This window comes from Eublepharis macularius, chromosome 3, assembly GCF_028583425.1.
Source record: "Eublepharis macularius isolate TG4126 chromosome 3, MPM_Emac_v1.0, whole genome shotgun sequence".
In the NCBI taxonomy this organism is placed as follows: domain Eukaryota; kingdom Metazoa; phylum Chordata; class Lepidosauria; order Squamata; family Eublepharidae; genus Eublepharis; species Eublepharis macularius.
Window position 1 is genome coordinate 171,316,148 of NC_072792.1, and position 13,478 is coordinate 171,329,625.

At 46.3% G+C, this 13,478-nt stretch overlaps 1 protein-coding gene across 1 annotated transcript in view; it reads left to right on the plus strand.

Moving 5' to 3' along the window:
• The window catches only part of RAB38 (RAB38, member RAS oncogene family), a 36,527-nt gene extending 24,824 nt beyond the window's left edge, over window positions 1-11,703 (plus strand). Inside the window, exon 3 of the mRNA XM_054974470.1 lies at window positions 11,294-11,703. Within this exon, the coding sequence (XP_054830445.1) occupies window positions 11,294-11,446 (153 nt within the window). The 3' untranslated portion in view covers window positions 11,447-11,703. The remainder of the gene's footprint in view (window positions 1-11,293) is intronic.
• The last annotated feature ends 1,775 nt before the right edge of the window (window positions 11,704-13,478 follow it).

Sequence of the window (13,478 nt, forward strand, 5' to 3'; positions counted from 1 at the left end):
CATTGCCACCTGCTCCCCTCCTGATTCCAGCTGGGTGAAGGCGGAGGGCAGGCATTGCCACCTTCTCCCCTCCTGATTCCAGCTTGTTGTTGGCAGGGGATGGGCATTGCCACCTGCTCCCCTCCTGATTCCAGCTGAGTGTTGGTGGGGGATAGGCATTGCCACCTGCTCCCCTCCTGATCCCAGCTGTGTGAATGCAGGAGGCGGGCATTGCCACCTGCTCTGCTCCTGATCCCAGTTGGTGAAGACGGGAGCGGGCATTGCTGCCTGCTCCATGCCTGATCCCAGCCTGGGCTTTCCGCCAGGGCGCGTTCTCTGGAGGTCCGGCTGCCTCATCTGAGCTTCCCTCCATAGCCGCGCCCTCTGGTGGCGCTACAGGGTAGGAAATGAATTGTCTTGAATACGCTTAGCCTTTTATATAGTAGGATGAATGATCGGAAAAGATGGGTGGCTGGTGAAGTACTCCGTTAGTCAGAACCATTGGCTGCTGCCAAGGGTGACTGAAGGATACGAATCTGTACTTGAGCCCATAAGTGCTGAGTAATGGCAGTGGAAGAAGTGCCTTCACCAACATTGTGCAAAGATGTGGTTGCTAATTGGCCAGCTGTCCTGCTGATGTCATAGCCTGCACCTGCATGCCAATCAGCAGCCACATTCTTGAATGGTATGGATGCAGTCACCCTAGGCCTTTGTCACTGTCCCCCAATGCTTACTGAGAAAGGCAGAAATGCTCTTCCCCATTGCCCCAGTGCAGGGCTGGAGGGCCCAATGAATGAACTCTTTCCCCAGCCAGTGCTGGGAAAGGAATGGAAATCTCATCCTCACCATATTTTTTAACTCTTCCTGTATTTATACCCCACCTTTCTCCCCAATGGGGACGCAAAGTGGCGTACAACATTCTCCTCTCCTCCATTTTATCCTCACCAATCAGTCAGCCAGTCTTTATTATTAATTTTATCTTCATCACAACCCTGTGAGGTAGACTAGGCCGAGAGAAGAGGGACTGGGCCGAGGTCAAGCCACCATGTTTGATTGGGGATTCAAAGCGGGTCGGGCACTATAACCACTATACAATATTGCCTCGTGCCAGGGGTACTGTTCAGAACAGGCAGGGGATTGTGTCCCTGTTCCCCATTCTTCAGATTACAGGCAGACCAGGATCAATTATATTTCCAGTCAGTGCACTAATTCTGCACGATTCTATAAACAATTGAAGATCCAGATGGCATTGCTTCCCAAAGGCACGGACTGCATTGCTTAAATGGGATGTACGTGTAATAGACCAATATGTGTAATAGACCAATAGTCTGATCTGGCAGAAGCCAACATGTATTCACTCCTGACTCCACCGGTGTTTTCCCTTGTACTCAACCGCACTAAAGAATCCCTGATTTTCCTAGATTAACTCTGAGTGATTAGGATCCCACTTCTTCCCCCTCAATGATTTCAACAGACACGTAATTTTGCATAGCCATAAACTAGAAGTACCTGACTATATAAATCTCGAATCTGCTGTATATCCCAGGACAATAAGAACCATAAATCCTAAGAGAGCTACATGGCCAATAATAAAATATTTCATTTGGAAGCCTGAAAGGCCCATAAAAACTAATAAAGGCACATTATGTCAGCAAAGAAAGCCAAGCCCCCCGGGTCGAAGGGGATTTATTTCCGATATTAAGCATGAAAGATCTGAACGTTAATCCCGTGCCTTTGCATTAAGGGAAGATGAAAGATACAGGACGGGTACCGGTAAAGAATACTAAACTGTATCCTGGGGTTTCTTGGAGACACATTCAATAAAGTGTTTATATGCTCTTCTGTTGAACGGTGTGCTCCTCGGCAATAATGTGCCTGGAAGCCGCTGTGGGGAAGAAAAGTGAAACGTCCCAGCCAATAAGCCTCCAGTGGTGTGTATCCATGTGGATGGCTGGGATCCCTCTACTTCGCCCCAACAATTTCAACAGCTGCACAGTTTTTCATAGCCATAAACTAGAAGCACATGACTTCTGGACTGTGCAGTGTGTACGAGGTGATGATTCTCTGTTGGGCAGCCATTTATTGGTTTATTCAAACATTTACATCGCAGGTCTGAAGGAGGGCCCACCCTATTGTCGGCGCTTAACTGGAGGCCGTGGAATGGGTGCTCAGCAACCCGCTGTGAGGGCCACAGAAAAGCCTGCCATGATGGCAGCAAAGGTCTGAGTTCTTGAAGGCCACAGTCCCGCCAACAGTTGACAGTCTTTTAGCCTGTCCAGGCCAATAGAGCTGCCAGGTCCCCTTACCCTCCTGGCAGGAGGGATCTGGCACTCACCTTTTGGGACATCTTCATGCACATGCTTTGTGCATGTGTGCTCCTGGAGTGTCACAATGACGTCACTTCTGGGAAGTGACATCATTGCAAAGGGGCCGAGAGCACTCCCGTGATTTTCAGCAGACCGATTTGGGCATCAAATGGGCCTGATTCGGTCTGTTTGAGAGCCAAATTGGCTCTCTGTGAAGCACAAGAGTGGTCCCGGGGTGGCGTGGTGACATCACTTCCGGGAGTGTCGTCATTGCACTGCCCCAGGACCACGCCTGGGAAGCCTATTTCCCTGCTTCCCCTCCCCTCCTGCAATGGCCAGGTGAGTGGTGGTGGAGGGTGGGAGTGGGGTATCCCCCACCCCCGCCGGGGGACTTGGAATCCCTACAGAGCAATGAGAGGTTGTGGGTCCTTCTGAGATTTCCCCAAAGTCTCACAAAGAGGCCTCAGGGGAGCTGACCCTACTGCACCCTACTGCCCCAGCCTGTAAGTGCCAGCTTAGAACTTTGTTTGCGCTGTGGAAGGGGGAATGCAGCTTTGGGAACAAAGTCCATGCAAGGCTTGTGACTTTAGGAAAGAAAGAGACGTCCTTTATTGTGAAAGAACATTCTGGGACAGTAAAGGGAGAGAAAGCATTGTAGCTATCTGTCTACGCTATGATGGAAAGAGATTGCAGAGGGCACATTTCGCCCTTAACGGTGGATAGAAAGAGGAGTTAGCCGAAGAAAAGAATCCTTAAGAGTAGCATTTGGGGTAAACAGAAGCCCTATTCATGTGTTACAGTGAACATACGTGCAACCGGCATGTACGTACGAATGCCTGTTTTGTAAGAAAGAGAAAATGTGTGTTCATCAGGGATCAGTACATGAATAAATGTGCTGTTTCAATCCCGCATTCAGCTGTACATGCATTGAATGTGTATGGGGCACAAGAATGACTCAACACACATAGAGTTTCAGGTGGGCAGCAATAGTTGGTCTGCAGTAGATCAGCAGGATATGAGTCCAGTGGCAATTTAGAAACCAAGAGGTACGTGGGGTGAAGCAGAGGAGGGAGTTGGGATGTAGCAATACAAGGCACCTCCTGACGAGATATAAGAGCTCAGGGATCTCCCTGTATCTGAAGAAGAAAGCTTTGACCCTTGAAAGCTTACACCCTGAAAATCTTGTTGCTCTCTAAGGTACCACTGGACTCCAATCACGCATATAGAGAAAAATCAATTGTACGCTGTACACAGATTGTGGCTGAGAGCCAGTTTGGTGTAGTGGTTAAGAGCATGGAACACTAATCTGGAGAACCGGGTTTGATTCTCCACTCCTCCGCTTGAGGCCAGCTGGGTGACCTTGGCTCAGTCACAGCTTCTCGGAGCTCTCTCAGCCCCACCCACCTCACAGGGTGTTTTGTTGTGGGGATAATAATGACATACTTTGTAACTTCTCTGAGTGGGCATTAAGTTGTCCTGAAGGGCGGTATATAAATCAAATGTTGTTGTATGTGCATTCACTGTAACTTGTGAACAGGGCTACTGAGGCAGCAGCCTCGCAGACAGACAAAGATTCAGGAACTGACCTGTCTAGATTTGCTAGCTCTGCTGCCTCATCTTATGAAGGGAACTTTAAAGCAAACACCCTGAAAATCTAGCTGGTCTCTACGGTGCTACTGCACCCAAAACCTGCTCTTCTACTACAGACCAACACGGCTGCCCACCTCCTCTTGCGTGCTTTGTACAGTCTTTCACTTCCAACAATCAGTTGGAATAACAATTTATTCCGAGCCCCTTATTATACCTCTTCTGTTGAGAAGATATGGCTTTTCCCTAATATATCTGCAAGGGAAGGGGCAAGAGACTTAGTTTTTTTAAAAAGAAAGCTGAGAATTCACAGAACATGTTACACCTATGGTATATTACTATAACGATATTCTAGTGTCAGTTTTTTTTAAACCCCCCCCCCCAAAGTGGCAGGGGTATGAAATGGTTGCCATAGGGAGAGGGTTAAAGAAAATGGCTGCCACACAGGCTTAGCAGCTCCCCAGTGCCCAGTCGCACCTATAAGATTGACAAAATTTGTAGTAGGGTATGAGCTTTCGTGAGTCACAGCTCACTTCTTCATGGCTCATGAAAGCTCATACTCTACCATAAATTTTGTTAGTCTTATAGGTACGGCAAAAGGACAGGGGGAACGGTCCCAAACTCCAAGGCAAAGGCACACTAAGGACACACCAAAAGACCGCTGCTCCAATCTGATTCTGTTCAACTAAAACTAAGAAGAAACTTGATTCTTGTCTAGCAGGTTATTTTTCAGTAAAAGAAATACGCTTTACACTAAGAATTTATTTGTGGTTTTTGATGAAGCTGTGAGCCTTGCGAAACGGGACAATTTAGCCAGGCAAACCCGTTGCCAATCTCCCGCCGGGAGCAGCCGGAGAGTGTGGGTGCTCCCCTGTCTTCTTGATTTGACCCTCGGCACTTGTGAATAAAGCTTTGGATTGCAGCAGCGGTCTTTTGGCGTGTCCTTAGTGTGCCTTTGCCTTAGAGTCTTATAGGTGCGACTGGGCTCTTGCTCTTTTTTACTGCTACAGACAGACAAACACGACTACCCATCTTGATCTGTCTGGGAATGATGTAATTCCTGGCACAACACAGAAGCATTGGTTCATGCTGGGGGCCAAAGCAATAAAAATCAGCCCCAAACACTAAATTTGGGGGCAATTTGTACTGAATCAGCCCTGGAGCAACCAGTCGCTTCCATGCCTTGCTGGGAATGATGTCATTCCTAATGCAATGTGGGATCCGGCACATCCCCCCCACAGCTCCCATCCCCCACTTTCAAGTCCAGGGGACCTGGGAACCTTACTGCCATGTGGGTGCAATAATCCAGTTTTTTCCACCCACTCTGCCGCTATCCAGGCTTTATTGCAGTCTTTACCCCAAAGCAGAGCAAAGCAGGTTTTGAGCCGATCAGAGAAAAGCTAGGGAAATCGAATGCATTACAATGTTATAAGCAAGCCGAAAAACCACTTCCTAGCAGTACAAAGCCCAAAGTGGATGACCCTAAGATGCCACGAAAATCTGTGTAGATGCTACAGTAGCTGGTGTGTTCTTTGGAAATCCGCACAAGCAGGCATGTGACTCTGTGGAGATGGCTTGGCACTTATCTAACGGCCATAAATCTACAATTCTGGCTGATCTTCCTGCTGTGTCTTAGCTAGGGATGGGAGGGCAGCATTTAATGCTTCCCTTGTTTGTTCGAATCACATTTTGCAGAAATAACTTCTTGTGAGCCCGAGGAATTTGCCAGTCTGTTCAGAATGTCGCGTGATAGACTTAAGGTCTTGCTTAGAGTTTGTAAGTCTCTGTTCCAGGGCAGTGCCAGCATTTCAGCTTGTTAAATTCCATAGTGAGACGTTGGTACATCACCAAGGAATGCCTGGCTTCTCCCAGCACGAGCATTTGCGGGGAGGGCCTGTGGCTCCATGGTAGAGTACATGATCTTCGCATATGGATGGTTCCACGTTCAATCTTCGGCGTTGTTAGTTGAGGCGTCTCAGCTGTTGAGAGAGGCCCTCTTTTTGCCAGAGTTCCCTGCCAGCAGAGTGAATAACTCTGTGCTGGATGTGGTGGTAGCTGGAGATAGCCTGGAATTACAACTGATCTCCAGCCAGGTAACAGAGATCAGTTCCCCTGGAGAAAATGGCTGCTTTGGAGGGTAGACTGTATGGCATTATAACTCACTCAGGCCCCTCCCCTCCTGAAACCCCACCCTCCCCAGGCTGTACCCCTAAAACCTACAGGAATTTCCCAACACATACCTGGCAACGTTAGGATTGTAAATGCAGTCTTGCTTTGGAATAGTTATTGTCCCTGTTTCCATGGACCAACTTGGATTAGAAGTAGAGATGAGACTAAAATTTGCAAGATGGCCATTTCGATTCACATATCATTATCTTCTTCCTTGTGAAATGTAAGCTCAGGAGTCTTGATTTTTTTTCCCCCATTCATTTTCAGTTTCCTCACGAGGGCTGATTCCGCACACGTTGGATAATGCACTTCCAATCCTCTTTATAGATCATTTGGAATGGATTTTTTTGTGTGCGGAACAAAAAATCCACCTCAAATGATTGATAAAGTGCATTGAAAGTGCATTATCCAACGCATGCGGAATCAGCCAGAATATTCCTGTAATTTTCCCCAATGTTTTTTGAGAGCCAGTGCAGTGAGTGCTTAGAGTGCCAGATTAGGATGTGGGAGACCCAGGTTTGAATCCCCATTCTGCCATGGAAGCTGGCTGGGTGGGGTTGCTAGGTCCCCCTTGGGAACTGGCAGGTGGTGGTGGGGTGGTGGTTGCGCATATGCCTGTGCTCATGTGTACCCCTGTGGGTGTGGTTGATGACATCACTTCTGGCACCATCTGGAAATGTCAGCATTGCACCAGGGCTGATTCTTTAACACTTGGCTTAAAACTAGGGATCCCAGGTCCCCCGGTGTGGGCGAGAGGACTTCCTGTCACCACTCACCTGGCGAGCAGGAGGAAAGGTGGGGGAATAGACCTCCCAGGCGCTCTCCCGGGGCGGCGTGACAACGTCACTCCTGGAAATGATGTCATCGCTCTGCCCCAGGAGCACTTCCATCCTTTGCAGAGGGGCAATTTGGGCCCAAAAAGGTGAGTGCCAGGTGCCCCCTCCCGCTGAACCTGGCAGCCCTACCTAAAACATATCCTGTGTTTGTGGCCAAGTGTCAGAGAATTGACCCTGTTGCAATGCAATCACTTCCAGGTCATTCCAGAAGTGATGCCATTGACTGAGGCTTCATTTCCCTGGCCTGTCTCCCTCCTGCTGATCAACTCGGGTTTGGTGGTCAGAAGGCCCAATCCTTGGGAGACTGCCCATCATAACTAGGCAAATAGTTATGGCTGGGTGAACTTTGGCCAGCAATTCTCTCTCTCATCCTATGTCACGGACTTCCTCTTGTGAGGGTAAAACGGAGGAGAGGAGAACAAAATAAGCTGCTTCAGGTCCCACTGGGGGGAAATAAAGGAAGCAAATACGTAAATAAAAAGTGTTCATCCGTGGCATGTAAATGGTGCTAAAATGGGGTTGGATCCCATGGAAAAATCCTACTAATGGAAGGCAGGATTTGTGCAATTTCCTCCATCCTTTGGTAGATCTCCAACTTCCCCTCTGTCCCCAGAGGAAGCATTTTGACGATTAAGTAGGAAAGGAGAGGCGAGGGAATCCTGTTTCCTTGATGGAAATCCCTTCCGTCAGCAGAGATTTACTTCATGATCCCAGTCATTCATGGGAAAATCCCCAAATTATTCTCAGTGACCTCAACAAACATGAGGCACATTGAAGCCAATGACAAGGACAACACTCACTATAAAAAAGATATAAACATAGCTGTACTGGCGCCCCTCTAAGTAAAGCCCCTATCATACATCACATAATGGCAGCTGCTTGTCTTAAGCTGCCTAATTGTGGAATCCCAAGGACTCGTCTACACTATATACTTAAATAGGTTTAAAAGTCCTTCCCTCTGTGAGCTAAAACACACGAGACGAATTACACGAGGACGCTCAAGTGAAGGGAGACGCAATGTTAGCTGGGAAACCGAGTTTTAAAAACAGATCGGAAGGCATTGTCCATTTCCCCTCTCTACAGAGCCAGGAGATAACTCCTCAGAGGGTTTGTTTTCATCTTTGCCTCCCCAAAGAGGAGGTGAAACTGTCAGAGCCTTCCAAGAGTGTCCTCGTGCACTGCGTCTCGTGAGTTTTAGCTCTGTGAAGAGAGAGCTGGGGATTTTCAAACAGAATTCTCGGTCATCTTGCCAGACTACAATTCCCAGCAGTCTTTGGGGAAATCTGTGATACATAGCTAAAGTATATGTTATTCTCAATGATTGGAAAGATGTAGCTGAGTTCTGTGTGATGAAAAAAAAAAAAAAAAGCTAGTGTGGTGGTGTAGTTTGGGTACCAAGCTAGGATCTGGGAGACCTAAGACTGAATTCCTACTCTGCCGTGTAAGCTCACTGAGTGACTTTGAACCAGTCTCTCTTACCTCAGAGGGTTGCTGTTGTCAGGATAAAATGAAAGACGGGAGAAAGGAACTGTGAACTGCTTTGGGTCCCCATTGGGAGGAAAATGGGGTATCAATTTAGCTTGCTTTCAGTATTAAAAAAAAATTCTGACCCAGATAAAGGCCACTTCTCTCTTTATCAGGGGTTCTTGTTCTTTTGAGTCAGTATTGCTGATTGAGAGCCAATGTGCTCCCGGCTCTTGCAAGATAACATCTCATCCAGGAAATGATGTCATCACACTGGCCATTCGGCCCATTTGGGGCCAAAATTGGCCCCAGCAAAGCATAGGAACATGCCCGCAGCTGGTGCGATGATGTCACTTTGGGAAGCGATGTCATCATGCCCACTGGGAGCATTCCCAACGCGATTGGCAGGCCACAGGGCGAACCCCCGGGAGATTGCCCACCACCAGCAGGCAACTGGGAAGCCTAGATGAGATGCTAATTTCTGTTCTAATCAGATTGCGTTGTACCTTTACCTCCTGATAGCCTCCTCCGTAACACCCCACCTACCTTTGGCTGGGATATAAAGGCCCAGGGATCTCCATTTCTACTCGTGCCTGAAGAAAGGAGCTCTGATATTTGAAAACTTGTACCGTAAGATGCCACTGGACTCAAACCCTGCTGTTTTACTAACACGGCTACCCACCTAACAGTATAGATTAGGTTGAGAAAAGGGAGAAAAGGGGTTACACCTTTTCCTCTGATCTGTTTCCAGATGTCACTCAATCACACGTCCAAGCATAGGAAAGCTTCTTCAAATAAGGAAAACTACACACACACACACACTACACACACACACACACCCCAGAACTGATAGAAGCTCGAGGGAAGGGATTTGTAACAGGCAGATAGTCTTGGCCTCATATGGCTTTGAAAGAATTGTGAAAAGCCAAGAAATGCAGTCCTGGAACATCAATTTTTCATCTAGTTTGGCAATGAGACTTTGATCTTTACCGTTCCCAGCGTTCCCTTTGGACAACATCAGGAGGCTTAAAAGGAGTTTTCAAACTTGATTTCCACCCTGTGCCAGGCCCGGAGCCTTCTGTTTAATGAACGCTTTTACAGGGCATGGTTGCAGTGCTGAAAGAAAGCTAGGAAGATCTATACAGAGCAAATTTGTTTTAACAAATGGGCTGAGTTTGTTATTTTGGAATGATAAACATGGTGATGTGCACCCGCTTCTCTGAGCAGTGACGCGTTCCAAGGGCTCGCACTTATAAGAGCGCACTGGAATAGTGTCTTTGTAGTATTTATTTGCAAATATGGTGAAGACATAGAGGCACTCTTGCAAGGAGGCCAGTCTGCCCTCCTGCATCTAATCCCAAGAACGAGACAGACCCAGTACTTTCCAGGTGATTTACCCAGCTCCAGCAAAATCAGTCTGCTTCTTTCTCTGTCTCTCACCACATTTCCTTCTCAGCCAAACACTTGTCAGTTCAGTTTTTCCAGCCCCGGTAGGCACTTGAACAAAACCCAATAATTATGAGCCATTGAGGGGATTTTAAGAAATACCGTTCAATTTGTCATTGGTTCCGGTTCCTCCAGGCAGGCCATTTTAGGCCAAACCTGTGGTGTAGAACCATGCACAAATATCACACCTGTATACATTTGTAACAATATCATGACTATATCCTATGCTCTTTTTGCTATGAAATGATCATTTATACAGATACCTATGAAATACGTTATTAATAATTTTATTAATGTAGTGCCCAAGCAGGATCTAGGAGACCCAAGTTTGATTCTCCACTCTGCCACGGAAGCTTGTTGGGTGACCTTGGGCCAATCACTCCCTTCCAACCTAACCTATCTCACTGGGTTTTTGTTGCAAGGATGAAACGGAGGAAGGGGAAATGATGCCATGAGCTTCTTTGGGTCCCCATGGGAGGGAAACATGGTATATAAATAAAGTGAATATTATGGGTCAGCAAACTATGCTAGCTAAAGTGATGGACAGGTCTGGATTCAAATGCTTACCTTGCTGCAAGGTTGGTTTGGTAACCCCAAGTCGCCATCCTCCCTCTTCTGAACCTACCTCACAGGGTTGTTAGGAGGATAAATTGGGAAAGGGGCAGCCATGTATATTGGCCTGATTATGGTAGGAGGATAAAATTTATTTATTACGCTGTTTGGATTTTAGTAGATTTTTATTGCAGTTTGTTGATTTTAACTAGAGATGGGCATGTACCGGGAAAAGGGTGGTTCGTTGCAGTTTGTGGTTTGTCACATTTCAGGAACTGCAAACTGGCATGAAGTTGCCCGGTTCGTGAACTGGTGTGTTTGGTTCATGAATACGTCACTTCTGGGGCAGCAGAAGGTCTGCAGAAAGCCCAATACCCCCGTTGCCTAGGAAACTGATCAGTGCCAGACTGTCTGCAGTACCGAAACAAAAAACTAAACAAATGAACCAGCCTAAAAATCATTGAGGTTCGTCACGGTTCACGAACCAAATAACAGCCTGGCTTGTGACAAATTTTGGTTCGTTTTTCAGTTCGTGCCCACCTCTAATTTTAACTAATGGAATTGATTATTGATACGAACCGCTTTGAGCTCTTAAGCAAAGAGAAACAGTATAACACTTCGTTTATACCCTGTCTTTTTACCCCTTGGGGACCTGAAATGAGGTCCTCTCTTTCATTTTTATCCTCACAGCAACCTATTGGTAGGTTAAATGGAGAGGGTGTGACTCTCTGAGCATGTTTCCATGGCTGAGTGGGAATTTGAACTTGGGTCTCTCTAACCATTACACAACTCTGGCTTGACACTTGATAGATACAATGTGCATGGTGTGACTTTTGTGTAATAATTTAAAAAAAAAAAGTTTAGAGCATGACTTGAAAATCTGTGCATATGGGTTTTTAAATCAAAATTATTTGAGTCATTAACACCATTTGCTTGTTTGTTTTAAACCTGCAGGAAAACATAAACATTGATGAAGCTTCCAGGTGTCTGGTGAAACACATCATTGCTAGTGAGAGCAACCCAATGCAGCCCATTGAACCGGACATCGTTAAACCCCACTTGAATTCCTCCAAACTCGCCAGCTGTTCAGCTTGCTTTAAACCCTAAGCAATTTCCAAGCTGTTCGCGGACATGGGAACTGAGCAAATAACTCGTGAAGAAAATTTCTACCCCAGTGCATCTGCCCATATTCGGCTGCTCCCAGCCGCAAACTGAGATCTGAAAATGTGCAGCTCTTCCAAATACGCAGATGAAAAATAATTCGAGTTGCTCGTTTGTTCTGTGGCTAGGTCGTGCGAGAGTTTTTCTGCGAGCATTTGATGTTGATTATCTGAACTGTTTCTGTGAATGGCCCGGGTGCTTTCATGAAAGAGGCTGGAAACTTCCAAATGCTTGTTGTGTTTTGCGATCACCCTCCTGAGAGAGACTGCAAAATTTGCTTTCCGAGGACGTTCAACTGACACATCTCAGTTAAAGGGATGTTTGCGGAAAGCAAAGAGCTGATTGTTCCTGGCCTATTTCAGTGGCAGGTGGTTATTTTCAATATTTTTCTAGGGATTTTTTTTTTTTTAGAAGAGAGGGTGGAATATATATTTTTTGCACTGCAGCACACTTATAAGAAATGTAAATTCTGGCCATGCCCCTGAATGGTTTGACAGTTCTCTTAAGAACTGGGAAGTCTGCCTTAAGAATGAGCAGGTGTCCCTATTTCCTTATATTAGCGATCCAGGCATTGGCTTTGCATACAGTCTACTCTGCCCGCATTACAGTTGAACTGGGAAAATTTAAAAACACTTTGCACAAAAGAATCTTGAGACAATTGTGTGATTACAAGAAGATGCCTTGTTGTGCAGTCTTTTAATCAAAGCATTTATGTTCTTATGCCCATTGTCAGTCCGTAAGGGCTGGGGGAAGGGGAGTGGGGAAATGTGCAGAGCATCATTTCTGGAAAAAGTTAATCAGAAATAATTATAAAAAGGAAGTATGAGAGATCGCATAATTAAGTAACTCGGAACTGAATTGCAAATCAGGGGAGAAATTTGGATGAGAAACGTCTCCTAAGCATCTGCTTTCATAAGCTCTGAACCGCTACTGCGGGTGATACGATTTCCTCCACCCCATTCCTTCATTGTTCTGGAATGTACTGTGTGTCACATCTCAAAAGCTGTGTGCTGCGTGTCACTCCCCAACTCTGTTCTAACTAGAAAATTTTTCTGCAATTATTTCTGGCAATGGAGCAGGCTTTGTGTGTGGTAAAATTACCCTAGGGCCCTTGTTTTTGCCTTAGAAAATGAGCAATTGACTCAGACGGCTCATCTCAAGCTGCTAGACCTCAATAAGGAGTTTAAACTCTCTCTCCCCCCCCCCCCCAGCACTCCTCTGCTTAAAGCCAGCTGGGTGACCTCGGGTCAGTCACAGCTTTCTCAGAGCTCTCTCAGCCCCACCCACTCACAGGGTGACTGTTGTGAAGATAATAACATAGTTTGTAAACCACTCTGAGTGGGCATTAAGTTGTCCTGAAGGGCAGCATATAAATCAAATGTTACTATTATTTATCGTCATTATTATCCCACTCATTCCATTTCAATTGGGGTTTACTCTTTGCTACCACCACCAGGCCACTAGTAGAATTGCAATCTGACAGCCTTCAGTCACTTTCAGGTAGGTAGTCATGTTGGTTTGCAGTTGAAGAGTAAGATCGGTCTTTAAGGGTTTTTGGTCTTTAAGGTGCTATTAGACCTTCGATCAAACTCTGCATTCAGATTCTGCATTGCATGGATTTTTTTGGTTTGGGAGAGTTTTTCAAATACATGAGCGTCATGATGTGACGCATCTTGTGCACATGCATACAATCTCCATAAAAACTAGACTTTAAAAAGTCATTTCAGATCAGAGCGAAGCACCCTTTTTACTTTTCACACGATGCAAGAATGTAGATAGCTGACAACAGAGTGAGGAATTGGGCTTTTGCCCAATCCTTTGAGCCCTTCAGGGCTACCCGTGAGATGCCGCAGCTCCTGGTATGTTGCTTACGTGCAGGCATATGCAGGAATGAGAAATGTTTCACCTTCAGTAACCTCCTCTTCTCCACAGGAAGAAAAAACTCTAGCTGCCGGGGGGGAAAGACTAGGGAATGGCC